At 40.1% G+C, this 24,005-nt stretch overlaps 6 protein-coding genes across 11 annotated transcripts; 3 read left to right on the top strand and 3 right to left on the bottom strand.

Annotated features, from left to right (window-relative positions):
- The first annotated feature begins 119 nt into the window (after positions 1-119).
- On the top strand, positions 120-1,239 carry LOC128872495 (putative ATP synthase subunit f, mitochondrial). Its single transcript, XM_054115244.1, has 4 exons — positions 120-365; positions 443-541; positions 871-987; positions 1,082-1,239. Exons 1-4 carry the CDS (start codon positions 278-280, stop codon positions 1,108-1,110), a joined length of 333 nt encoding a protein of 110 aa, XP_053971219.1. The 5' UTR covers positions 120-277; the 3' UTR covers positions 1,111-1,239.
- Positions 1,240-1,780: 541 nt separating this feature from the next.
- Positions 1,781-9,991, top strand: LOC128872483 (TATA-binding protein-associated factor 172). Of its 2 annotated transcripts, XM_054115217.1 has the most exons (15): positions 1,781-1,960; positions 2,426-2,475; positions 2,566-2,813; positions 2,897-3,252; positions 3,369-3,723; positions 3,804-4,426; positions 4,511-5,289; positions 5,547-6,120; positions 6,188-6,482; positions 6,557-6,858; positions 6,941-7,254; positions 7,375-8,125; positions 8,249-8,527; positions 8,599-9,237; positions 9,384-9,991. In XM_054115217.1, exons 2-15 carry the CDS (start codon positions 2,465-2,467, stop codon positions 9,582-9,584), a joined length of 5,727 nt encoding a protein of 1,908 aa, XP_053971192.1. In that variant the 5' UTR covers positions 1,781-1,960; positions 2,426-2,464; the 3' UTR covers positions 9,585-9,991. The 2 variants fall into 2 exon arrangements, with proteins under 2 accessions (XP_053971192.1, XP_053971191.1); XM_054115216.1 differs by lacking the exons at positions 1,781-1,960; positions 2,426-2,475 and having other exon boundaries at positions 2,552-2,813.
- LOC128872484 (alkyldihydroxyacetonephosphate synthase) lies at positions 9,906-17,847 on the bottom strand. 3 transcript variants are annotated; one of them, XM_054115220.1, is made up of 7 exons: positions 17,731-17,748; positions 17,347-17,445; positions 16,685-16,774; positions 12,789-13,069; positions 11,601-11,889; positions 11,193-11,502; positions 9,906-10,984 (listed from the first exon to the last, which is right to left on the bottom strand). In XM_054115220.1, exons 2-7 carry the CDS (start codon positions 17,433-17,435, stop codon positions 10,211-10,213), a joined length of 1,833 nt encoding a protein of 610 aa, XP_053971195.1. In that variant the 5' UTR covers positions 17,436-17,445; positions 17,731-17,748; the 3' UTR covers positions 9,906-10,210. The 3 variants fall into 3 exon arrangements, with proteins under 3 accessions (XP_053971195.1, XP_053971196.1, XP_053971193.1); XM_054115221.1 differs by lacking the exon at positions 17,347-17,445 and having other exon boundaries at positions 17,731-17,847; XM_054115218.1 differs by lacking the exon at positions 17,731-17,748 and having other exon boundaries at positions 17,347-17,709.
- A 180-nt stretch (positions 17,848-18,027) lies between these two features.
- On the top strand, positions 18,028-19,184 carry LOC128872492 (nucleolar protein 12). Of its 2 annotated transcripts, none has more exons than XM_054115237.1 (3): positions 18,028-18,441; positions 18,517-18,622; positions 18,681-19,184. In XM_054115237.1, exons 1-3 carry the CDS (start codon positions 18,332-18,334, stop codon positions 19,182-19,184), a joined length of 720 nt encoding a protein of 239 aa, XP_053971212.1. In that variant the 5' UTR covers positions 18,028-18,331. The 2 variants fall into 2 exon arrangements, with proteins under 2 accessions (XP_053971212.1, XP_053971214.1); XM_054115239.1 differs by having other exon boundaries at positions 18,290-18,441; positions 18,531-18,622.
- Positions 19,185-19,261: 77 nt separating this feature from the next.
- Positions 19,262-20,565, bottom strand: LOC128872490 (endonuclease III-like protein 1). Its single transcript, XM_054115235.1, has 2 exons — positions 19,753-20,565; positions 19,262-19,669 (listed from the first exon to the last, which is right to left on the bottom strand). Exons 1-2 carry the CDS (start codon positions 20,320-20,322, stop codon positions 19,262-19,264), a joined length of 978 nt encoding a protein of 325 aa, XP_053971210.1. The 5' UTR covers positions 20,323-20,565.
- Positions 20,566-20,692: 127 nt separating this feature from the next.
- Positions 20,693-23,808, bottom strand: LOC128872493 (uncharacterized). Of its 2 annotated transcripts, none has more exons than XM_054115241.1 (3): positions 23,147-23,808; positions 22,533-22,727; positions 20,693-22,358 (listed from the first exon to the last, which is right to left on the bottom strand). In XM_054115241.1, exons 1-3 carry the CDS (start codon positions 23,396-23,398, stop codon positions 22,176-22,178), a joined length of 630 nt encoding a protein of 209 aa, XP_053971216.1. In that variant the 5' UTR covers positions 23,399-23,808; the 3' UTR covers positions 20,693-22,175. The 2 variants fall into 2 exon arrangements, with proteins under 2 accessions (XP_053971216.1, XP_053971215.1); XM_054115240.1 differs by having other exon boundaries at positions 20,693-22,412; positions 23,147-23,807.
- Between the last annotated feature and the right edge of the window lie 197 nt (positions 23,809-24,005).

The following is a 24,005-nucleotide window of genomic DNA, read 5'->3' on the forward strand; positions in this document are numbered from 1 at the left end:
TAACAGTAACATTCTAACAGTAACGGTAACACCGTAACATCGTAACAGTAACAATAACATCATAACAGTAACAGTAACATCGTAACATCGTAACAGTAACAGTAACATTCTAACAGTAACAGTAACAGTGCACTAGGGACTTTTTCCTCCAAACAGTTGTACACCACACATCCGAACCGAACGTAATCTGCGGTCATCTGTGGATCGTTCGTTGAGACGTGCCACCTGAGATTCGATCAATTATCCTCTTTAATTCTTTTTCTCTATCGTCTTCGTCATGTCAAACATTAGATTTGGCGATTATCCCGCAGGATACGATCCAGCAACACATGGTCCTTACGATCCTGCTCGATATTACGGAAAACGTGAGTTTTATCGACTAATTTTCCGTCTAAACTTCCGATTGAAAATTAATTAATTATCAAATATCGTATATTTACAGCTGACACCCCTTTCAGCGACTTGAAACTTAAAGAAGTGCCTGCATGGATTGGACGACGCGAGAAGGGACCCCGTGAACTTATGGGATTATTATCCCGAGGTACATATTTTATCGCAGTTGCCATTATATCGTGGCCAAAAAATTGCATAACGATCGTTCTATTCCAAAGCCTTTTTCTTGTTAACGTTATTACAAAAGTGAAATATTTCTCTTCATATCCGCGTAAGATACCTTTGAAACTTGTCATTCATCTCTAGTCTTGACATAGATGAAAACCTATAATTAATTCCCTCTAATTCGTTATACCGGCGAAAAGAGTTTAGATCGTTTCTGCTTAAGATGCGTTAATATAAAAAATGACGAGAAAAATATTTCTATTACGTTATTAGCGGAACGTAATTTAAAATAGAATTATTGTTAATTTACAGCTTTTTGGCGTTGGCAGCACAAGTATGTACTGCCTAGAAAAACTGGTATAGCTCCGCTTGCTCAAATTGCAGTTGGAGGATCTATGTTTTTCTATTATTTGAATTACTATCGTATCAGTAAGTAAAAATTTTAAAATAAACTTTAAATATATCATAATACAGTTGTATAAATATATATTATTTTAAACAAATATCATGTTTTGGTTTTCAGGGGGTCACAGGAATTACAAGTACCACTAAAGTTTGGCTTCGTTATCGAGCACGTGTTCGTTAAAAATAGAATATTACTACGATATATATTAGTTAACTAAAAAAAGTTAAAAATTTTGAACGCTTGTAAAGTGAAATAAAGATTCTTTAAACATGTAACCATGTATTATATGAAATTAATTAGATTAAGAACTTTCGAGTAACATATAGCCAAGTAATAGTGAATCCAGTGTGAAATAAACAAAACTACTACTAAAAAGTTATGTATCGCTTATTTTAAAGCAGAGTATAGTAAACGAATCATCACACGCTGATATATGTTATATCACAGTATAAATGACACGTAAATTTATTCTAAAATACAGCACTATAGAAATGTCGACAAATTTAGCTGGTCAGTTAATTAAAACGAATACGTAAACATTTGTGAAAAATCGTAATTAAAAGGATAAATCCAATAAAAGATTATGGAATGCAAATTGATTGTAGAATAAGCATAACCAATGCATCCGGCAAGGTATGTGTACACAGCATAAATCCATCGTGTGCAGTGTGCAGGGTGTGCACTGTGCACCAAGTATGCGTACTATTGCACGAAGAAAACGTTGATTGGTCGATCGATCGATAAGATGTGCCTGATCCGCCAATGAGAGCAAAATTGGGGGACAAAAGTCAGGTTCCCCTGCAATATGGCTGTCAGTATAAATTTGATGGTTGTAACATGCGTTTCTCTCCGAAAAATTTGACAAATAGTCTGTCTATCTGTCGACTTTTTCAAAATACGCAGCGTAATGTGATTTTCGAGGAATCAATACAGTGGGAAACGGCTATGCGGGTTAGCTGAAGAATAACGGTTGGATTAATTGTATTTTAAAATCAGGTATGTTTAGGTGTTTGTCGATCGCTATTTATTTATACGTCCACATATTGGATTCTTTCGTAGCATCCCAGCAGACATCGCGTTGCGTTCAATTTTCTTAATTAAAACAAACTGTGTCATGCCCGAATCTCGCGTTACCCCTGTGTCCACGATCTTTTAAACCGATTAAAAAACGCGTCCTCGCAGATGTCATCTATTGTCACCACCTTATCAACTAAACTCCAACAGACTTCCGTTCTTGGAGTTGACAATCGTTCTTTTTCTACCGGATAATAATTTCCTTTCATCGGCACACGACAAATAACGTATAAACACTTTTAGCGATTTCTCTACTCCATTTTATTTTACACAGCTGGAGCATTAAGTGCACTTCCTACTGTACTTTTATCGTACATAAGCATACAACCAAAGTACGTTTAATAATATTTATTTTGTTAAACGTTGATACTTTTATTTTGATTTCAGGTTTTCATAGCTGTTTGTCGATCGATATTGTTCGTAAATATGACATCAAGGTATGATATCACGCATTGTATAATGCCCTATGTAAAGGAGATTAATTTAATTATATGATTCCACGCAACATAAATAATGGTCTTTCATAGGTTGGATAGATTGTTTATACTATTGGAGACAGGAACAAATGCGGTAACTAAACGAGCCGCAGCGCAACAATTGGGAGAAGCGCAGAGGTTACATCCTCACGATTTACATCATTTGTTAGCAAGAGTTTCTACTCTTTTGAAGTCTCCGCAATGGGATACAAGAGTTTCGGCTGCACAGGCTGTGCAAGCTATACTCGCTCAAGTTCCTGCTTGGGATCCACAATATTTTAAAAAAGAAATATGTACAGGTATCGGCCAGGTTTTTACATCATTTAATAATAGATAGTTTGTCGTGTTCGAATGCTGATTTTCGATTCTTGTTGGTTAATAGAAGACGGAGAAACAAAAAAACATGTACCAAATAATAGATTAAATTTGGAGGACTTTGATATGGAAAAAGTCTTGGCGCGTAGTTCGCATCTGACTGGATCGGAAGGCAGCGAGTACGATTTAATTGCTGCCGACGGAGAACAAACGCCTAATCAAGACGAAAAAGTTATTGCTGCCAAGTTGGGTCTTCATCCAAGATTAATGGGCGTCGATACGTCGGATTTGTTTACCACCGAGGATCTTACACCGGCAGTATTATCACCTACCACGAATACACAGATGAAAATGTCCGTGGGTGAAACGTTAAAACAACCCGGTGGACTTAGCAGACGTGAAATGAACAGAGCTAGACGCAAGGTATTATATATATATATATATTATAGTATGTTTCCCTGATTGAAACATTACGAATGGAAAGTATTAATGTATCGTATTGTTGGAAATATATATGTATTAATATTTCTTGAATATAGGCACGTCAGTCAGTTTCGAAACAACGCTCGCGAGAACCAGATGACCATCGCAGCAACGATGACTATCATAATAATTCAAATGCTCAATCACCCGTTAATAGCACAGGCGAATCGTTAAATAAAAAAATAAAATTAGAAGAAGTGATTTCATCGGAGATGAATCTTAATTGTAATACGCAAACTGAATCAACAAATGGAGTACCAGACAGTACCGGTTGCTGGCCAGATTCTGTGATAGATTGGCCTCTAGAATCGTTTGCCGAAAATCTTTGTCAAGACTTGTTTAGTCAAAAGTGGGAAGTAAGGCATGGAGCTGCGACTGCTTTACGAGAACTTATTAAACTCCATGGGAAAGGTAGGTATTTCAATTGTCGACGTTAACGTAACGATAAAATAATATAGTAAAACTTGGCTTTTACTGACCATTTAATACAGGCGCAGGTAAATCGAGAGATCAGACTGCGGATGAAATGGAAGAAGCTCATTATCAATGGATCATAGATGCCGCTCTACGTTTATTATGTGTGTTAGGATTAGATCGATTCGGGGACTTTGTTTCCGATCAAGTTGTCGCACCCGTTCGAGAAACGTGTGCTCAAGCGCTAGGTTCTCTTTTGTTACTAGTGCCAAATGAAAAAGATAACGATGAAAAAAATAAGGGTGTCGTGGGAATACTTTCGGTTATGCTGAAACTTTTAGAACACGATGAATGGGAAGCGAGGCATGGTGCATTACTTGCGCTTAAATATTTACTCGCCGTACGAGACGATTTACTAGACGATATATTACCAAGGGTCTTTCCGGCCATCATGAAAGGTCTTTCCGATCCTGTTGACGATGTAGGCGCTTCTGCGGCCAGCGCGCTGATACCAGTGGCATCTGCTCTCCCACGATTATTGGAACCATCCGAGTTGGAAGCTGTTGTAATTCGCCTCTGGGAACTTTTACGCGAACAAGACGATCTCGCAGCGGCATGCAACAGTTTTATGGGGCTACTGGCTGCTATACTTTCGCTACCTACGGCTCGTGCTTGTCTTACACCTCAGCCATTGTCACAGGTAACGATTGTCGTATAAAGAAAACGATTCGTTCTAATGTATGTCTGATCTGTGAGTGTGAACAAAATTAAATTGTTATCGTAGGTTTTGCCACGATTATGGCCATTTCTTAGTCATTCTAGTTCGAGTGTCCGTAAAGCAACGTTGCAAACGTTACAAACGTTAACCGGAGATGACGGTGCTCGCACCGAAGATCGAAAAGAACGATGGGGTGAAGGAGGTGGACTCGTATTACAGGAAGCTCTTCGTCATGTATTTCAACGTGTACTTATCGAGCACGTAACTGCCATACAAGACATAGCCGAACGCGTTTGGGAGAATCTAGTCGTACAGAGCGATCTCGAACTATTATTGCACGCGGCGTGTCCTCTGGTCAGCACGTGGCTCTGCCTTGCCATGCAACCAGAACACGTGCCATTTAATCCAAACTTATTAATGACTATAAGTTCGCCTAATAAAGGAACTAAGAGTAATCAGATTATCGGTAGCTGCGACGGGCAATCGGATACCGGTAACAACGGAGGAAACAACGCTGCAAGCGGAAACACAAAATCGATATCCGAACTGAAAGTTTATATCGGTGGGATCGAGACTGTAGCTCAGAATATAAGGAAATCAAACGTGGTCCAAGCTCGTTGTAGAGCCGCGCGTATGCTTGGATTGCTATCGCATTACGTAGTCCAACCAGCGCCAGGTGTTACTTATACACCGGATATACCTAGTCCTGCACTTTGTTACGCTAAAGTATTACTGGCACATCTTAACTCGCGCTCGGCATTGCAGCGCACCGTCGCAGGTTTGACGATGTCTCACTGGGCGACTGTGAACGATACAAAACCGCCTACGATACCGGACATTCTCAGGTATATCGATAAATCTTTCTATCTCGTACGCATTCCGCGCGATATTGGATACTTTTTCAAGTAATGTTTCAGATTTTGCTAAAACTCGAATGTATTATATATCTATCAACGAATAGAGATATTTACGCTAATATTACGTTTCTAATTCGAAAAGGAAATTCGAGATATTACTTTAAGAAGAACCCGATTTTACGTGGAATGGGTCCTTCCTTACCGATGATTTAGTATAACATAATAATTATGTGTTTGCTTAAAAGGGACAAACTCTTGGGGTGTTTAAACGAATGTGTATACTATGACGAGATTGCCGCATCTTTCACTCGACTAATACACGACAGCCGTGATTACATTGCCACTCTCAAACATTATAAATTACCTGTTCCTATCGAAACAGATGCAACGGGGGTAATGACGCTCGATCAAATTGCAAGCCTTGCCGGGAAACCAATTTCAGAGCTTAGCGGCATGGGCAATGCGACAGGTTCCGGAGGACCGAGTGGAGGAAACATTAGCTGCGGTCCGAGTACGATTAAATTAAAGCCAAAGTTGATAGAAAGTTTGGAGGAAAGGCGAAAAGCGTTGGAAGTGGGCGCTGCTGACACAGCAGCGCAACAGCTTTCCCACAACGTTATGTCAATGGCTGCGCTTGCCGGTGCCGCGACGATGTTGCATTGCCTTCCTCCGTCCCCGCAACCGCTTAATCCTTTAGTAAAACCTCTAATGGAAGCTATTAAACGCGAGGAAAACGAGGAGCTACAGAGATTAGCTGCAAAACATTTGTCGTACCTAGTCGACCTTTGTCTAGATAGAAAACCTTCCCCTAATGCAAAGGTACGCATGAATAGTACGCATGGAAAGTGTCGGTGCATTTGATCGAATTTCATTTTATTTACCACAGATATCGACCAATTTATGTACATTCCTGTGCTCGGATATCGAATTCACGCCTCGCATAAATATCGAGACGGATGCGGATCTTTCCGATGGAATTCTTACTTTAAGCAATAGACAGAAACACGCTGAAAGAGTAGCTTACAATCGGGGGGCGACGAGTGGTCTCGGCGGAGGAAGGGGACCAGGCCGGCCACCCACGACTGAAATTCCTTTGGAAGAGCTGCTCGCTTGCGAAGAACCCGAGGCGAAAGCCGCCAGAACGCGTCGACGCGGAGCTACTTTGGCGCTTACCGCTATAGGTTTGCTTTAACGACTATCCTAACGCAACGTAATAAATATACATATGTATATAAGGTTTGCACACTTTTTACAGCTACTCATTTCGGAAATCAATTGCCTATTCGTTTACCGCATCTCTGGGAACTAATACTACCGAATCTATTACGAGAAGATAAAAAGATCACCGGCCGTGAAAATACTCAAGAAGAAGTGAATCAGTTAATTTTTGGTTTACAAGTGTTGGAAATTTTGGCTCCGAGTCTAGACAAAGCTTTACTGCCTCCTGTTTTAGGATGTCTTACGTGTTTGTGTAAATTACTGGCTCATCCGTACAAAGCTGTTAGACATATGGCATCGCGATGTATTTCCGTATTGGCTACGTTAGATACGGAGAAGGTAACGTAACAGTTGGACTAAACTCTGTCGAGTTGTCTGCATCTAGTTGTTTTTATCTCTAGTCGGTTAATCTTGTTTGCAGGTAATTATACATATTATGAACAGCGTAATACCGCTTTTAGAAGCAACTGGCGGAGAAAAAGTGTATTCGACGACGGTAACGGCACCGAGCGAGGTAGAATCTGTAAGGCAAGGTGCAGCCGAGGCATTGACATGCCTTGTCGAAAATTTAGGTGTCAATATAGTTCCATACGCTGTGCTTTTCATGGTTCCTTTACTTGGCCGTATGAGCGACCAAAATCAATGCGTAAGACTAGCTTGTAGCGCAACGTTTGCGACACTCGTACAACTTCTACCCCTCGATCCTGGAGCGATTACCGACCCACCAGATTTGGTGTAAGTTTAATCAACGTTTTAGTTAACACACACACACAGTGGCTTTAGTTAACTTTTTAATTTGTTCAAATTCTGTTCGGACTCGTACTAATACGATCCATTTAATATGTTCCAATCCAGGGAGAAGAAAGCTCAGGAACGACGGTTCTTGGAACAACTTTTAAATCCACGCAGTATTCCAGATACCGAACTACCGATCCCTGTTGCCGCAGAGTTGCGTTCTTATCAACGGCAAGGCTTGAACTGGCTGAATTTCTTAAATCGTTATCGACTTCACGGCGTACTATGCGACGACATGGGTCTTGGAAAAACGCTACAGACGCTTTGTATATTAGCGCTGGATCATCATCGTAATCCACACGCCCCGCCGAGTCTGGTAGTGTGTCCGCCGACTTTGACCGGGCATTGGGTGTACGAAGCAGAGAAATTCTTCGAAACGAAACATCTTTCGGTGTTGCAATTCGCCGGAACACCGCCCGAACGTGAAAAACTACGGCCAAAAGTTACTTCCCATAGATTGATCGTTGCGAGCTACGACATAGTGCGTAAGGATATCGATTACTTTGAAACACGTCAGTGGAATTATTGTGTGCTTGACGAAGGTCATGTGATAAAAAATGGAAAGACGAAAAGTGCAAAGGCGACGAAACGATTACACGCCAATCACAGGCTCATACTGTCGGGAACGCCAGTGCAAAACGACGTACTCGAACTGTGGTCCTTGTTCGATTTCCTGATGCCGGGTTTCCTGGGCACCGAGAAACAATTTGCGGCGAAATACTCGCGTCCAATTCTAGCCTGTAGAGAACCTAAAGCTGGACCAAAAGAACAAGAAGCGGGTGCTTTGGCTATGGAAGCACTGCATAGACAGGTCGTTATTTCTTATACTCTTTGCTTCGTTGTTTCATATTTTTGTCTAATTCTCATCCGATACTCGTACGACCGCTTTAACCAACTATTTTTCTTTTTCTTATCTGTAATTCATTCTGGCCAGGTTCTACCATTTTTACTTCGAAGAAACAAGGAAGACGTTCTCCAAGACTTACCACCGAAAATTACACAAGACTATTATTGCGATCTATCCACGCTGCAACGTACATTATACGAAGATTTCCGTACCCGACATTCTGCTAGTATGTTTTATAACGCGACGTGTACCGCATCCGTCAAGGATCCTCAAGGTGGGCATGTGTTCGAAGCGTTGCGATACCTACGTAACGTTTGCAATCATCCGAAATTAGTGCTAAATCCACGGCATCCACTCTATCAATCGGTTCGTATCGTTCAGATTTATCTAGTTTAAAACGTAGTTTTGCTCGTTTCTCTCATTTCCAAATGTTGTAGGTGTGCAATTCGTTGAAGCAACAGAAGAGTAGTTTGGCCGACATAGAGCACGGCGCTAAATTACCCGCGTTGAAACAGTTGCTATTAGACTGCGGTATCGGACAACCGCAACAGCAACAAAACCGTAATTCCGTGTCTGCCGGCGGTACGCCGGATAATCAACCGCCGCAACAGCAACAATTGGTGAGCCAGCATCGAGCTTTAATCTTTTGCCAGTTGAAAGCGATGCTGGACATAGTAGAAAAGGATTTACTGCGCACACATCTGCCGACTGTTACGTATCTTCGTCTCGACGGAAGCGTACCAGCAACGCAAAGGCATTCCGTGGTTGCCCGCTTCAATGCCGATCCCTCGATAGATGTACTCTTACTGACGACTCAAGTCGGTGGACTTGGCTTGAATCTAACCGGCGCAGATACCGTCATATTCGTGGAACACGATTGGAATCCTATGAAAGATCTTCAAGCGATGGATCGAGCGCATCGTATCGGACAGAAAAAGGTTGTCAACGTGTACAGGCTTATCACTAGATCTACGGTAGAGGAGAAAATTATGGGACTTCAAAAGTTTAAACTTTTAACGGCAAACACTGTGATTTCGACGGAAAACGCTTCATTGGAGACGATGGCTACCGATCAGGTAACAAACAATCCTGCTCTTTTGCGTTATAGTTGCCTTCTTGGTTACTTTCTTATCGTTTCTCCACCTTCTTACTTGGTCCTCTTAGTCGAGCGAGCATCTGTTATCTTGTTGATAGATAAACTAACGTTGGCGATTTGTTGCAGTTGTTGGATTTATTTTCTTTGGACAGCGGCAGAGGAAAGACGGCTGACGGTCAAGGAGACGCTGGATCAAAAATGGCTCTTCTCCCAGGTGTTAGTCGTTCCGTCTTGGATATCCTTCCCGAGTTGTGGGAACAACAACAGTACGACGACGAATACGATTTCGATTCATTTTTATCGAAACTGAAGGCTGATACCCAATGAGCTTTTCATTTTAGCGAATCAGGCTTACCGAACCGCGTATCGATTCAGCAAAGTCGACGCGTATTTAAAAACTGGTTATGTCGTCGTGCAAACGTACGTAAAGCAAACACCGGTCAACAGAAAAGTCGATATATCCCCGCGTTTCGTTCTCATCCATAGACTGAAAACCGAAAACTGAAAATAACGAATATTCTTTTATTAGAAAATAAAGACAAGAAGATACGATATGTGAATCACCTACCGAAAAAAAAGAAAAAAGAAAAAAGAAAAAAGAAAAAAAAAGATGTTCGGATAAATAAGCTGCAGATAACATTGATTAAGTACTATAAGTAAGCGAGTCTTGTTTATTTATAATAACTTATAAAAATGTCGATGCAAATACAATTCCGTATTTGTACCAACTGACACCGTGGTGCATATTTATTTATATATTATACTAGTCTGTTTCTTTAACGCACACCATCTCTATATCGTCCAGACCTTTCAGTAAACTGCATTACCGATCGTCTCGATCGTATATCGAAAATTCTCTTAATAAGAACCATAACCCTCCCGAGTTGAATGATATATGTATATCCCCAGTGTGACCAGAGTCCGACTATCACAATGTTTCGTTTGCGTTCGATTCACAGTTTCGATATGCATTTTGGATCCAGGTTTCCAGCTGCGAATATATTATGTGGATCCAGATGTAATTTGGCAGCTCGGTAGAGGGACACTCCCTGTTGGCCGACAGCGTCCTCGTAAAAACAGGAACGTAGTTTGCCCACGCCGTGATGGTGGGACAAGGAACCGCCAATGGCGAGAATCTCCTCGCGTGCGACGTGCTCGATCGTTTCGTACGTCTCGACGGGGTCCGAGAGGTTATAATAGTTGAACGCCATGTAAAAGTATATACAACAACCGGCGTCGTAGGTTTGCGTAACACGACAAGAGATAAAGTATTTTTTGATACCGCGCGCGAAACACTCTCTGGCCACACGCGATTTCACGTTTCTACATAACGGCAGAGCACGTTTCCAGGAAACCGAGGTTTCAAAAGATTCGGCCAAAACATAGTACTCGAGACCGAGATCTCGAATGTACGCTATTACGAACGTTAGTACGTATCCCCGTTCGCCGTTTGTTTCTCCAGCTGGCACACCGTTGAATTGTTTCGCGATGTTATAAATCTTTTGTTCCTGCGCCGCTACATCGGCCGACGTGTTGCCTTCGAACAAGAGCGTAGCAACGCACAATTGGTCCCACTTGAAACCTTTTATCATCGTGATATAGGCTTGCTTGAATCCTTGAAGAATCAAACCACCCCAGCCAGTCTCGGGTCTCAGAACCTGACCAAACTGAAACTGCTCGTTGTCCATCAGGCGTATGCTCGCCGGTTGACATCGTTCCATTGCCACCTACCCGCAAGTATCACAAGTCATACATTGTTTTTTAGATGCAAGTGGCTAGACGTCCAGAGATGAGCAAAATTCCATTCGGTGTTTACAAAGAAATAAATGTAATAAACGAAGGAGTTAGAGGGTGGAACGAACGATATAGCCCGTGTGACCGATTTGCCCATCTCCGCGGACGTCCAGATGAAATTAAACGATAACGGACGCTTACCTGACGCATCGCCATTACACCGGTTTGAAAATTCGGAAAAACTATGCTACCGTATTTAACTACTTTTGGTATCGGCCTAATTTTCAACACTACTTCCGTCACGACGCCCAAAGTTCCCTCGCTACCGAGGATCACATGATCGAAATCGGGTCCACACGAGGCACGGGGTACCAAGATACCCCTTTCCAGCGTTATTTCGGGATCGTCCGTTCTGCCAGTGACCATTCTCACTCGAACGACTAGATCCTCGATGTTCCCGTATCGATTCTTCTTCATACCGCTCGCCCTCGTCGCGACCCATCCACCTAAGCTGTTCTTTCAACAAATAACCACATTTTTACGTTTAACGCGTTAACCAGATACATGCTCTACTTTTGTTTCTTTTTCTTAATGGGATATATCGCGTACCTAGAAAATTCGTAAGAATCCGGTTCGTGACCGGAAGTTAGACCTTGAAGGCGCAGTTGTTTTTCAAGATCCTGACCGATGATACCAGACTCACAGCAGGCGATTAAATTTTCCCTATCTATCCATAATATTCTATTCATTTGGCTAGTGTCCAGTAAGATTATCGTTCGTCGCTCGTTCGCCGGACAAGAGCATGCACAGCTGACGCTGGTTCCACCTCCAAACGGAATACAGACCGATCCATACCGAGCGCATAATTTAATTATTTTTACGACGTCCTCGTGACTCTCTGCAAATACACATTGGATAAATATTAGTAGAGAATCCATTACGAGATTGTACAATAAAATTTTTATTTTAACGGCATATCTATTTGGAAGAATAATTTTTCAAATGAAACTAAACGTATACCTGTACATGTATACGATTTCCCCCTTTGTTTAAATATTCGAACAAGGTGCGACGCGCGTTAAGCAATTCGTTAACGAGTAAAAGTACCAACTTGTACCATCTGCAGCGTTCATTACATAAACGAATGATACGGGAGAACCGCGACTATACTTAAATACGTCTTTGTACCCGTAATGCACGCTACGTTTAACTTTTACAACTACGCAAAATATCGAAACGCTTTTATCCGTAAGAATAAAAATGTAATTTGCACGTTTCAGATACGTAGAAAATCCATGAAAATTATACATACAAACGATGTATTCGAAACGACAACGGAGTCAGGATAAAAAGTAGTCGTAGTTGTCGTTGTTTATTACTCGTTTCTCGTTCGTTAATCGTGTATCGTAGTTTGTTCGAGGCTCGTTCTTTACACGAGATACACCTTTCTGAAATTACAGTGTACATCCAAGTCAAGGCTCGCGAACTCGTACGTCCCCACTCGCTAAGTATCTTCGATAAATCGATAGCAACACTGTACAGCTAAAAGAATCCCGAATCGGAGAGTACGCGAGTAGTTTGAAAAAATAACTTGTTTCGCACTACTCGCGATACGCTTAAAATTTTAGAGCCGTTTTACTGTCACCGATCAAACGAACCGAAACTACTTACAAACGGAAAACTTGTTCGAGTCGATCCTAATTGCCTCGGAATTGAAATGGTTGAAACTTAAACACCGTTAAAATAAAAGAAAAATAATTAGAGATAGAATTGGATCGACACGTTCGTCGAACTCACTTGGCCAGAGGACGATGTCGGGTATTCTCTTGAACATGCCATGTTTTAAAATAAAAATTTCTCGCACCGTGTGCCCGTGCGCTCTAAAGAATCGATCGATGCCTTTTGTGGAGTACTCGATGTTTAACTCCTGAATCGCTTCCATGTGTTCCGACGATATAACCGGTTCTGGAAACTTTGTTGGCATAGATTGACATGGACTTTTCTTGGTCATATCAACGCCAACCACGTCTTGAACCCATTTGGTGAAATACGGAAGTTCTTTGTTCCCGATCGGGTACCTGCGAACATTTCGTTCATCGTTGCCGTCAAAACGTTGAAGCGTACGTTGCACGTTAATCGTCGCGACCGATAAGAAACGGTGCCGGCTATTTTCTTCCTCTTTCGCGGGAATGTTTAGCGTCTAGCTAGGTGATAAGCAAACGCGAGGAAACTTTTACTCGATCGCTAATAATAAACCCTCTGTTCTTATACGTTATACAATCGTCATATAAAAAAGCACGGAACATTTTTATTGCTTCAACTGGAAAATATTTATTTATTTGATTTTATTCGAAACTCGTATCTACCGATAGTACACCTAGCGCGATAACTTTGATAAACTAAAGCGTATCGTACAAATCCTGTTTCCAATAAGTCTACAACCTTCGAACCGATTCAAACGGTTCTCAAACGGTTTACGTGTAGTAGCGAGTTACGCGTGTTTCATCGGTATATCTTATCATCGAGATTACCTAGACAAAGATTCTTACGAGTTTCTTAATAATAGCCATTTCACTTTCGACACAGGATTCAAAATTAGGGGATTAGAAACGATCGATGAATAGGATGAATGAAATAATGTCGCGCGTTGGTTCTGGTTTCGAGTCGGTATACATAGGAATGTTTAGGAACGTGCATCGACGACGATCATTCGTCGACGACACGAGGCTAAGGCTAAGGCTCGAGTAAATAGAAAAAATATTAAGACCAGTCCGAAGATACCGCGGTTATCTTACGTAATGGCGACTCCTCGACCAATCAAAAATATAAGGTGTACCATCAGAGGTAAATCGAATTCAAATACGTCACGCTCTATGAATGATGGATTTTTAACAAATTAATTAAATATAATAATAATGGACAACTATTCGTTCGATATTTCATGTGGACGATTGGATACGCTTCGACTACTTGGCTGTCCCGTGCCGTTCGTTCGTTTACCTGTGTTTCAATAATTATTGAAATCATACAATCATATACCGTATACGTGTACTCCGAGTGTTTGTGCATTTATGAGAAATGGAGATACGAGACTCGAATACGTTGCCGCGTTTAATCCCTAACGGACGCGCGAAATACTATATTTAACTTTCAGAGATGGCTGTAGAATCGAAGAGATGATCGAAAAGCGTTCGCGAAATATTTCCAAGTTCGTTTTAATGATTAACACTTTCGGCTGTGCATCCCGTGTATTTGTTCGCGCTCATTAGAATTCATTTACCGGACAGGAGTCGAGTACACTTGATCGGTGTACCAAGGCTGACGGGACAAACGGCAAAAAGATGGACTTTCTCGTTTTTCGACTTACGACATTCGAGTGGAGGGTAAACACTAAACACGTTCCAGACAAAACGACGCGACGCGACGCCTGACCAAAGCTCGATCGACGCATTATGGTTATTTTTTTCTCGACACGTGGCAAGGATCTATTAACGCATACCAATTCTCCGCACGAATGCATTTCATTCGTCCTGTTATAATATCAATTACGAATTACGAGTTAACGCGGTGTGCAATCGGTTGTACGATACGTTAACACGGTCGTTTAGGATGCTTATAAAAGAGATCGAAACTAAAGTCCGTTTCAACGATTAAACGCGGTAATTAGTTCGGTGTGTTTGTATTCGATGGTTTATCTTGGTCGGCATTTTGCTACGCTAAACCGGCTAAACTATCGATTCGCTGCGGCCTAACAGTAAGTTTGAGTTACGAATAATCGAATAGTGAGACACGTATCAACATCGTAACATCGTGTTATTTCGCATCTCTTACTAAATAACATTAATAATAGGCCTGTAATATTTACACGATTGCGAATCATAGATGCACGAGTAGCGCTCCTTTTACCGTGGATGACCAACACGAACAACTTGCGAAATCCTTCATTCCCGAAGGCGTACGGTGTCATCGTGTATGCTGTATGGCATCGTTATGATGGTATACCTTTTACCAGCGATTATTATCGTTCGAGTGAAATTCGCCATCGCAAATCCGTGTCTCGTCGACTTACGTTTTATTTACCTCTAATATTTCTATTCGTTCCCCTCTTTCTTTACTTGTTGTACAAATAATTCCTACAGCTGGAATCAGTAGCAAGAATTCGTTAGCTAAGGGTCAATCGTCATTCTACAGACAATTCGATTATTATACAATAATATCGGTAGAAACATAGACCACGTATCGCGTTGCATACGGGCGTACTACAAGCCTACGTACATATGTACACGCGTAATCAAACGTCATCGTATTTGTCGTCCATTTATTGCCATCGTATAGGCATCGCAATCTTTCACAATGATTGATTCGTGATGTATATTTTTATGATTTTCTTAATTACTCTCTTTCTATCGATAAATTACTATTATCGAGGGTATACCGAGTGACATTTACAAAATTATCATTTTTCTGTTGCTTTTTCTTTTCAACGAGTTTTCAACAAAAAAATAAATAATAAACTTGTTCGTACGACGAATTCATTGTCAGAGTTCAACGAGACGATCCGTGTATTGAAAATACTAATTTCCATTTCGAAGAGACTTTTAACAATGGGAATGTCAATTGATACCAATAAAAATTCATTCCGTCGTTAAAATATTATAAATCGCATTGTTTTCCATCGAGTTCGTGTTTAACAGGAAACAGGAAGCTTTGTAAAATGATTTTTAACGAGGCTACTCGATTGTATTTCACGATATTCGCTATACCACCGCGTGTATACGTATATTGTATCGTATACATATCAATTTTCTACATCTTTGCATACAACGAGAGGTCCAATAAAAATGCGTTTTGCTTCTCCGTGTTCGTTTGTAAAAGTTTCCTGCGAAACGGTTGCGAACGCGATAATGAAATGCTGATAAAGAACTCGGATGCAACATTCTAAACAAAACAACGTACGAGCTTTCTAAGAATTCATCGCAGACGCTTGTTTGACCATCCGTTTGTTTACTTTACTACTTTCCTAACGTCCCTAATGCACTTGGGCTACTTAACGTCCCTGCCTTTCCCTAACGTTTCCCTAACACAAACAACTGAATCTTCTACGATGTACGGAACGTAATCGAAAGCTGTAAAGCAATTATTATTAATTTAACTCGAAGTGAATCGAATACCGTTACGCGAATACGCGTATCGTTTCGAGTTCAACTGAATCTTCTTTTCTATTCCGCCTTTTTTTATTCCGATAATAAACCTACCGTTTCGATACAAAGTAACGTCAACCTTTAAATAAGCGTTTCCGCAGACAAAGTGTATTTTATCGTATGCAGTTTCGAACAAACGTTACTGGTTTAGTCGCGAAGCAAATACTACTCGAGGTATTAAACTTGAATATAGGCACAGCTGATACTGCGTAAACGTAAACCGTAAAGCCTTCGGAAATCGTATATCGCGACATTATAATTATTCGCGTTGCGTTAACGTATGCGCAAACACGATAGTCCAAATCTAAAATCCTTTTTCACCGATCTAATAACGATCCGTATTGTCTGTATGTATTATAATTACTAATTAGAATTTAATATCGTTATCTACATACACGTCAACACCTACCTATTTATGTTTAGTTTGCGTAAAATAGTTAAAGATTAGGCACGGTACGATACCGATCGAGTTATCCTTTGCGAAAGACTCACCGGTTGCCAGTAAACTCGAGAATGTTCTTTTCGTTGACACGAAATTCGGAATCCCTGTATCCCCAGCCATTCCACTTCAACAATTCGTGCCTAGAAACATTTGAAAAGGGATAAGATTAATTGGCGATTAGCATTAATCGCCGATTAAAGAGACTGAAAAATATTTGAAATCGAAATTCGCGACACGTTCGGCGCGCATTTCTTACACCACGTGACCAATCGAATAACCAATCGGTAGAAAGAGCACAACTCGGTAGATAGCGAGCAAGAATCCGGTAAGCACGAATCGATTTTTGTGGGAAAAGTACGAACCGATATATCGGGAAACGCCGTGAAAAATCCAACGTTTCAACGATTTAGTCGTTTGTCGTGCGACCAAACTGTACCCGTAACCCATCGACTGGTAATCGCGTAAACCAAAGAAAATAATACGATATTATCGATCGATCTCTGTCTTTTTCCTCCTCGAACGATACCAAGGGTGAACGGTGAATTGAATTCGTAGCATCTGTCGATGAGTCAGCTGGTAGTTGTTCCGAGGCGTGGTTAGGAAAAAATGAACAATGTTCACGGTATCGGTGAGATTATTCGCGATTTCGTCCGGTCGTATCGGGTTCCGTTGAGAGCCAACGCGAACCAGAAATTGCCGGTACGAGACTGACCTTTTTTGCGGTATGGCACTCTGGAAAGTTGTGGGTTCGATTAAATGCTCCGCATCCTCGATCGTTCCGTTTTTCGTATTAGTCGACATATCCTATTGACTGCACAGAGAAGGGCCTAACCTTTAGATACGAACAACACGACCAGTGTAAGCGTAAGCGTAGTAGGTGCTTGAGCGCGCGCTCTTCACGGCAGTGTGTTGACTATTGACACGCGCACCGGCAAACCAAATTTAAATCAATAGAGTCCCCGCCCTACAGCTGCCCGCCTACCGACGGATCTTCTCCTCGCCAAAGGAACCAATCACTTATACCCGATCCCACGATACATTCTCCTTCTAAACCACCAACCTTTCCACCTACTATAGTAGTCCCAACCCGACTCACCGGCCACGGCACACAACGCTCAACTCAGCTGCTCAGCTCAGTTCATGCTCACCAGTTGGCCACTTCTGGCTCTGGCTTTCGCTTTCCTCAATCTCGATCCTCAGCCTCGCGCACATGTCCCATACCCCATACATCATACCCCATACCCCATACTCCCACATGCTCCGTAACGCTAGAAACCGCTATGCTATTTCCTATATTATATGTTACCAGATTCAGGGATTCTTTCCATGAAACAGTCGCAATTAACCGAGCACGATTCGGATTTGCGATCAGTTAGCACATCGACGTACATCGACGAATAATTTAATCTTGTCGTCTAGAAGAACACGACCAATCGGAACGCCTGTCCGAAAGAAACGAGGTCTCGATTGGCTGCATCCAGAACGATACCGCTCCCTATCGCTCACTACCGCTTATCAAACCGCTTTCCGAGCGCTTGCAGCAGCTCACCACCGCTCAGCCTACCAATTTTTCGCTCCCAAACACCACGACCGCTCTCCACGCTATTAGCTGTTCACGCCGTACGTGGCCGTACGTACTAACTGATCGTAACCAAAACAATAACCTATACTTGACCAAAGTTTCGAGGTTATCCGATATGGCACTACGTGTAAAGTTGCAACCGAAATTACTTAATGTAAACAGAGTACCTGGTAAACCGAAAAAAAGAAAGAAGGTTACACTCGTATTCGATGAGAAGAAAAGACGGTAATTAAATTCACGTTAATCGATAGAATCATAAAGGTTGCAAACATCGTGAACTCGCTACACTTTTTGATATAGAGACTTTTTGACAGGATTTCACAAACGAAAAGTACAGCGACAAAAGAAAGCTCAAGAGGAGCTGAAGCAACAATTAAAAGAAGAACGAAAAAGAATCAAACAAAATGTAAGTATACTCGTTATTTTCGATGCTGTTAAAGTAACGAAACGTGTTATTTTCATAGGCACGGGAACGTTACAAGAAATTATTGTCGAGTCGTGACATTCCTGAAATTCAACAATTATTGTCCGAACAAGAATTTGAAACAGAGGGACACACTGTTAGTGTTTTAGAATTAAATGTTGCCGATTTTGCTGATAAAAATGTATTAATTGGTGAAAATAAAGGTATCGGTAAAGTAGAAAATAAAGGTATCGGTAAAGTAGAAAATAAAGAAGAAGAAGAAGAAAGCGATAAGAATTCCGAAGATGAACAAATTGTGGGCATGACGTTAAAGAAAAGGAAAACAATTGAAATTTCGGAAGAAACTAAAAAAAGTAAACAGATCGATAACGAAAAAGATTTTAAACGAACGATTAAAAAAGCTGCGTTACAACAAGTGAAGAAAAGTAAAGCATTCCAACAAAAACAAAAGTTGGAACGTCAAAAGAATAAAAAGGAAAGTATGAGAAAGCTTAAAAGAGTTCAGAAGGCTCGGAAACGTAGCGGAAAGTTTAGAAAAAAGTAATTGGCCGAGTCTTTTTGTATTTTGTTTCAAATTTATTGTAAATAAAAGTACAGTTTGTAATAAATAATTTTAGAAAATTACGTCTCCTTTTTCGCCCCATTTTTCACGATAAATGGACATATGGTTTTATTTAAGCATTCGGAACATTTAGGAAAACGTGGTAAGCAAATTTCTTGGCCAAACCCAACTAGTAGATGATTTACCTCTTTCCAAAGATCCTTTGGAAGCCACTTTTCTAACGCGATTCTTGTTTCTTCCGGGGTCTTTGTTGGCTTCTCTACCCATTTCAGTCTATTAGAGATACGATGCACATGCGTATCGACGCCGATACCAGAAACTTCGCCCCATGCTATTTGCATACAAATGTGAGCCATTTTTGGTCCCACTCCTGGTAATTCGCACAATTCCTTTAACGTTCTAGGAATGTCGCTATCATATTTTTCTATTAAAATCACCGACGTTTTCTTGATATATTCTTTTTTCCTCTGGAAAATATTGTTATTCGAACCGATACATGTAATATTCCAATGTCTTAACGCAAAATTTATTAATACTATACAAAGTATACCTTCCAAAATCCAACTGGATATATAAGCGTCCCAAGAGTCTCGTCGGGAGTATTAGCTATTATTTCTGGAGTACAACCGTAACTGTTTAATCTTTGCATAGCCGCATGAGTAACTTGATCCTTGGTCTGACTACTAAGCATCAATGCGATCAATGATTGAAACCTAGAGACTTTGGCGGATGCTTTCGGATCGGCGCATTTGTGACAGCCCATTTCGTCGACAGGTGCTGTTCTATGTTTCCTCATTTCCTTAATATTTTCCAAAATAGTTTTCCAGTTTGGTGGCATCCAATCGTGTCCTTCTGCTTTCATTTCTTCTTCCACATTTTCAGTTTTCGCTTTTGAAATCGTTACGTCCTCCACAGTTTTTAATTGCTCGTATTTTATTTTTATCGGTGTACGCTTTTTCCTCTCTGTTTTCTTCGGTAAATCGTTCTCATCGTTAAAATAGCTTGACGTTATATTCCCTGGATCTGTACTGTCGACTTTACCTCCAGATCGTAAACATCTCGATGATTTCAAAGTATCTAACTTTAATTTTTTACTCATTTTAAAACTATAGTATAACATACAAATGCAAATGCGATATATGTCTTTGACGAGTCAACGAACACACTCTGTCACTACGTCTCTACTCGACTAAACTCAACCGCTGCTGCTGCTGACATGATTTATAAACATAACCTTTTACGCTTTCATTGCACCAATTTAAAATTCGAACTTGATGCGATCCGCGCATGTGCATTACTTCGTAAAAATTGACAAATCAACACAATGGTTTCCTCAAACAACACATAATACGTTACGCATTACGTGCGATAGAGAATTAAAAAAGCTTAATAAAATGAATAATCTTTAACAAAAAAAATAACATTATTAATTTACACGAAATATACTCGTTCAATTTTTACTTGATTACAGAATGAAAAAGGTCTATATATTACTTTTCAGTTATTTATTTTTCTTATATAACGAAAATACTTACATAAACGAATGCATAAATAATAAACTAATGTAGCACGGATTTCACATAAATCATCGAGAAACTAATAACGTTATATGTATATAATATATTCATTCTAGGATAGCATTGAATCCAGATAAAGCTTTCAAAACTTCTAATTATTTTACAAAAGCTATATTTTACCTACTAAAATAAACTTATAAACTATTCAAATGAAACGACCTTACTTGGAAATAATTATATTTTTATGTACGATAAAAATTGGTCTTTTACCATAAATGCAATTTTGATATGAAAAAAAATGATATCTATAGATAAATAAAAAGCTTTACTTATAATTAAAAATATTTCAATAATTCATTTAGATTTGTATCTGATAATCGGAACATCTTGACTGTAGATTACCTTATACGTATATACACAATATTATCCAGTCTCAATAGTTATATGAAAAATCAGTAAAACAGAGTCCAAAATTCCATTAAAGAGATAAAATATTTATATTATAAAAGGTGTACTTGTATATTATTAGGCATACATGCTAATTGAATAGTATGCAGTTAAGTGTACTAATTATAACTAACATAAGTATAAAAAAGATAAAGTAATACAACAAAAATTGTGCAGTGCATTCCCTTTGCTGCTCCGTATCGCACCCATTCCAACTTGCAATTTGTTTGCAAACATAGGATTACCTTGTATCGTAATTTACGTATGTTATTCTAATATATACACGTCCGTGTTTACTCTGCTAATACCATCTCATGCGTTACAGCTCATTTTTCTCCATATACGTGTAGATGAGCAAATATTTTTTTACGAATATTGTCGATCGCACTCAACGCTGCTGTTATATTCAATTTGGAGAGAATATAAAATATTATTCGTTTATACATGCATTCGTAATTGGTCTTCTTTCAAGGCCAATATAATGTACTAATACAACTCACAACCATACCAAGAACATCGACATTGGTATTACTACCGAACATGCTATGTACTTAAACGATAGTGAAAATAATTTTCGGAAAAATAATTCGTATCGTATTCCAAACCATTTCCTTGAAACATTTCAAACATCTGGATCCAATGCTTATCTAACACATCACCAACGATAATGGACGGAGTGGAGGAATGCATAGATAAAAGCAACCACCAAATTTAAGGTACAACAAGTATCGTAATCGAAACCTTATACTAGTACTTGTGCCGACATTCTATAGAAATAAAATGTTTAACATTTTAAAACTGCTCGAATAAAAGGAAAAGTACAAATAAATTTACAAACGTAACATCGATTAAAGTAGCCAAGGAAAGTTCAAAGATAGACGTCGGTTCAGAGGCAAATCAAGTAAATGGCAAAATGGCAAAGACTGCGATTCAGGTTGGTTCGCGTAAAAGTAAAACAATGTTTGTATCGTGTGCTCTTACTACACATCGATGCGGCTAGCCTTTGTACTCAACCTGGAATCTGATTAACGATAGCGTTAGGGCCAATGGAGACAGTTGGAGGAATCGTAGAATCTTGCATTAATGTACGCGTCTCTTCTTCCTGATCGGAAAGCGGTATCGCCGGAGTATCATGGGAATTTGACTGCTTCATCTTCAGTTGACTCGGCAACTCCGTGAGTACTGGCCCGTACTGCGAAGTGGAACCCACCAGCAAGTCAGTCGATGGATTCAAACCGCCCAACATCTTTCCTCATAGCAACGCGTATATAAGATAAAGAAACGAACGTACGAACCAGAGTATGGATCGCTTCCGGTAAATAAAACCAAACTCAAAATATATTTCTATTAAAAGTATCTCGCCTACCTGACCGCTGCTTCCAACCATTCCGCTTCTCGGAGATTTGCCGCGATGGAAGAAACGAAGCCATGCCCAGATAAAGCCCAGCAACAGGCCGACAAACATCATACCAGCACCTAATGCCACGGAACTTTTCGCCGTGTCTTCGACGTGTTCTTCTATAGTTGTCGCGGATGTTGTTGGATGGTCATTCACCTTTATCTACAATCGTTTACTAGTTTAGATTCGCATAAATAAACAAAAAATACTTAGATAATAATAAAGATATTTATATAATTAATAAAATTTTTAAATTATTACAAGTAAAAACACAAAAGAAACGAGTAATAGAAATGTTGGAGTTACCGTAACTACGATTTGTTATCCTACTCGTAAAACAGTTATAAATTGATTATACATTTTGTTCAAAGAAAAAAAACGTTTAAACTTGTAAATTTATTGAGATTACTCGAACATTAAGTCAGCTGCACACTTGATAATTCAGGTGAATGATAGACTATGATGGTCTATTTATTCCAAGTTTCTATGAAGCGTTTCGATACAATTAAAATATACGATACAGCGTATTCGTATAGCGAAAATACTTGCATGTAACGATTATCGAATAGTTGTAAAGTTACCTCTATTTTATTTTGCTGTGATGTGTCATCCGATACTAAACCGACCAGCATCGTCGTGAAGCCAGCAATGAAAAACGACAATGCGACCGAAATTAATACCCATTCGAACCATTTTCTAGAACTGAGTTTATGCCTGGATATGATTCTCCAGAAACCACTTCTTAACCCGCCGCCACCTCCAGCACCGTCACCTCCGCTATCGTACGTGTAACCCACCGTCGTGGGTTGATAAACAGCACCACTGTCTGGCATATCTTCTCGTGAAATATACGCAATCTTCACGATTTTCTTGTGCCCAACCAAGGGCACTATACTCACTAGCGATACGTTAACTTCCCTGATCGCTGATCAGTAATTAGTGACAGTGACTAGTGATTAGTGAGTTATTGCCTTTGCCCGTTACAATATACAACTGGTTACAACGCGCCAAATAATCACACTCTGTCAATGTGTCAGCTGTAACGAACGCTTCTAATTACTTCAGATTTCAAAGGTTCCAAGTCTCTGTATTATATATTGCGAACTCAATTTTTCACTCTTTTGTCGCTATATGTATATATTCGCAATGCAGATACAACGTGCAAGTATAACGTATAACGTACAGAGCTAAGACGTCACGTACCGTCACCCTGCCGTCACCGTCCAGTACCGTCATGGACTGTAACACACGTAGATGCACGATGCACGTACAAACACGTACAACTGCTTACGGACCAATGATGGGCAAAACCCTAGGCTTCGAATGAATCTGAAGTTTGCTGATATGTCTATCTCCGTTCCTCTTTTGAAAATTTTCCAAAGAAGGAAACGAGACAAACATATCGGCAAACTTCAGATTTATTCGAAGTCTAGGGTTTTT

The sequence above is a fragment of the Hylaeus volcanicus genome, chromosome 2 (assembly GCF_026283585.1).
Source record: "Hylaeus volcanicus isolate JK05 chromosome 2, UHH_iyHylVolc1.0_haploid, whole genome shotgun sequence".
In the NCBI taxonomy this organism is placed as follows: Eukaryota; Metazoa; Arthropoda; class Insecta; order Hymenoptera; family Colletidae; genus Hylaeus; species Hylaeus volcanicus.

What these genes read in the sequence shown, in the direction of transcription:
- LOC128872490 (XM_054115235.1), bottom strand. Translation starts at nt 20,322, where the DNA reads ATGTTATACTATAGTTTTAAAATGAGTAAAAAATTAAAGTTAGATACT. An exon ending in ATCCAGTTGGATTTTGGAAG is followed by an intron (nt 19,670 to 19,752) that starts GTATACTTTGTA and finishes AATATTTTCCAG; the next exon opens with AGGAAAAAAGAATATATCAA.
- LOC128872493 (XM_054115240.1), bottom strand. Translation starts at nt 23,398, where the DNA reads ATGCCAGACAGTGGTGCTGTTTATCAACCCACGACGGTGGGTTACACG. An exon ending in CACAGCAAAATAAAATAGAG is followed by an intron (nt 22,728 to 23,146) that starts GTAACTTTACAA and finishes AAACGATTGTAG; the next exon opens with ATAAAGGTGAATGACCATCC. An exon ending in TGGTTGGAAGCAGCGGTCAG is followed by an intron (nt 22,413 to 22,532) that starts GTAGGCGAGATA and finishes CTATGAGGAAAG; the next exon opens with ATGTTGGGCGGTTTGAATCC.
- LOC128872495 (XM_054115244.1), top strand. Translation starts at nt 278, where the DNA reads ATGTCAAACATTAGATTTGGCGATTATCCCGCAGGATACGATCCAGCA. An exon ending in TATGGGATTATTATCCCGAG is followed by an intron (nt 542 to 870) that starts GTACATATTTTA and finishes GTTAATTTACAG; the next exon opens with CTTTTTGGCGTTGGCAGCAC. An exon ending in TTTGAATTACTATCGTATCA is followed by an intron (nt 988 to 1,081) that starts GTAAGTAAAAAT and finishes TTTGGTTTTCAG; the next exon opens with GGGGTCACAGGAATTACAAG.
- LOC128872492 (XM_054115237.1), top strand. Translation starts at nt 18,332, where the DNA reads ATGGCACTACGTGTAAAGTTGCAACCGAAATTACTTAATGTAAACAGA. An exon ending in TTCGATGAGAAGAAAAGACG is followed by an intron (nt 18,442 to 18,516) that starts GTAATTAAATTC and finishes TTTTTGATATAG; the next exon opens with AGACTTTTTGACAGGATTTC. An exon ending in GAAAAAGAATCAAACAAAAT is followed by an intron (nt 18,623 to 18,680) that starts GTAAGTATACTC and finishes TTATTTTCATAG; the next exon opens with GCACGGGAACGTTACAAGAA.
- LOC128872483 (XM_054115216.1), top strand. Translation starts at nt 2,552, where the DNA reads ATGGTCTTTCATAGGTTGGATAGATTGTTTATACTATTGGAGACAGGA. An exon ending in CACCTCAGCCATTGTCACAG is followed by an intron (nt 4,427 to 4,510) that starts GTAACGATTGTC and finishes TTGTTATCGTAG; the next exon opens with GTTTTGCCACGATTATGGCC. An exon ending in ACCGACCCACCAGATTTGGT is followed by an intron (nt 7,255 to 7,374) that starts GTAAGTTTAATC and finishes GTTCCAATCCAG; the next exon opens with GGAGAAGAAAGCTCAGGAAC.
- LOC128872484 (XM_054115220.1), bottom strand. Translation starts at nt 17,435, where the DNA reads ATGTCGACTAATACGAAAAACGGAACGATCGAGGATGCGGAGCATTTA. An exon ending in AGTGCCATACCGCAAAAAAG is followed by an intron (nt 16,775 to 17,346) that starts GTCAGTCTCGTA and finishes AAATGTTTCTAG; the next exon opens with GCACGAATTGTTGAAGTGGA. An exon ending in CGACATCGTCCTCTGGCCAA is followed by an intron (nt 11,890 to 12,788) that starts GTGAGTTCGACG and finishes GTGTATTTGCAG; the next exon opens with AGAGTCACGAGGACGTCGTA.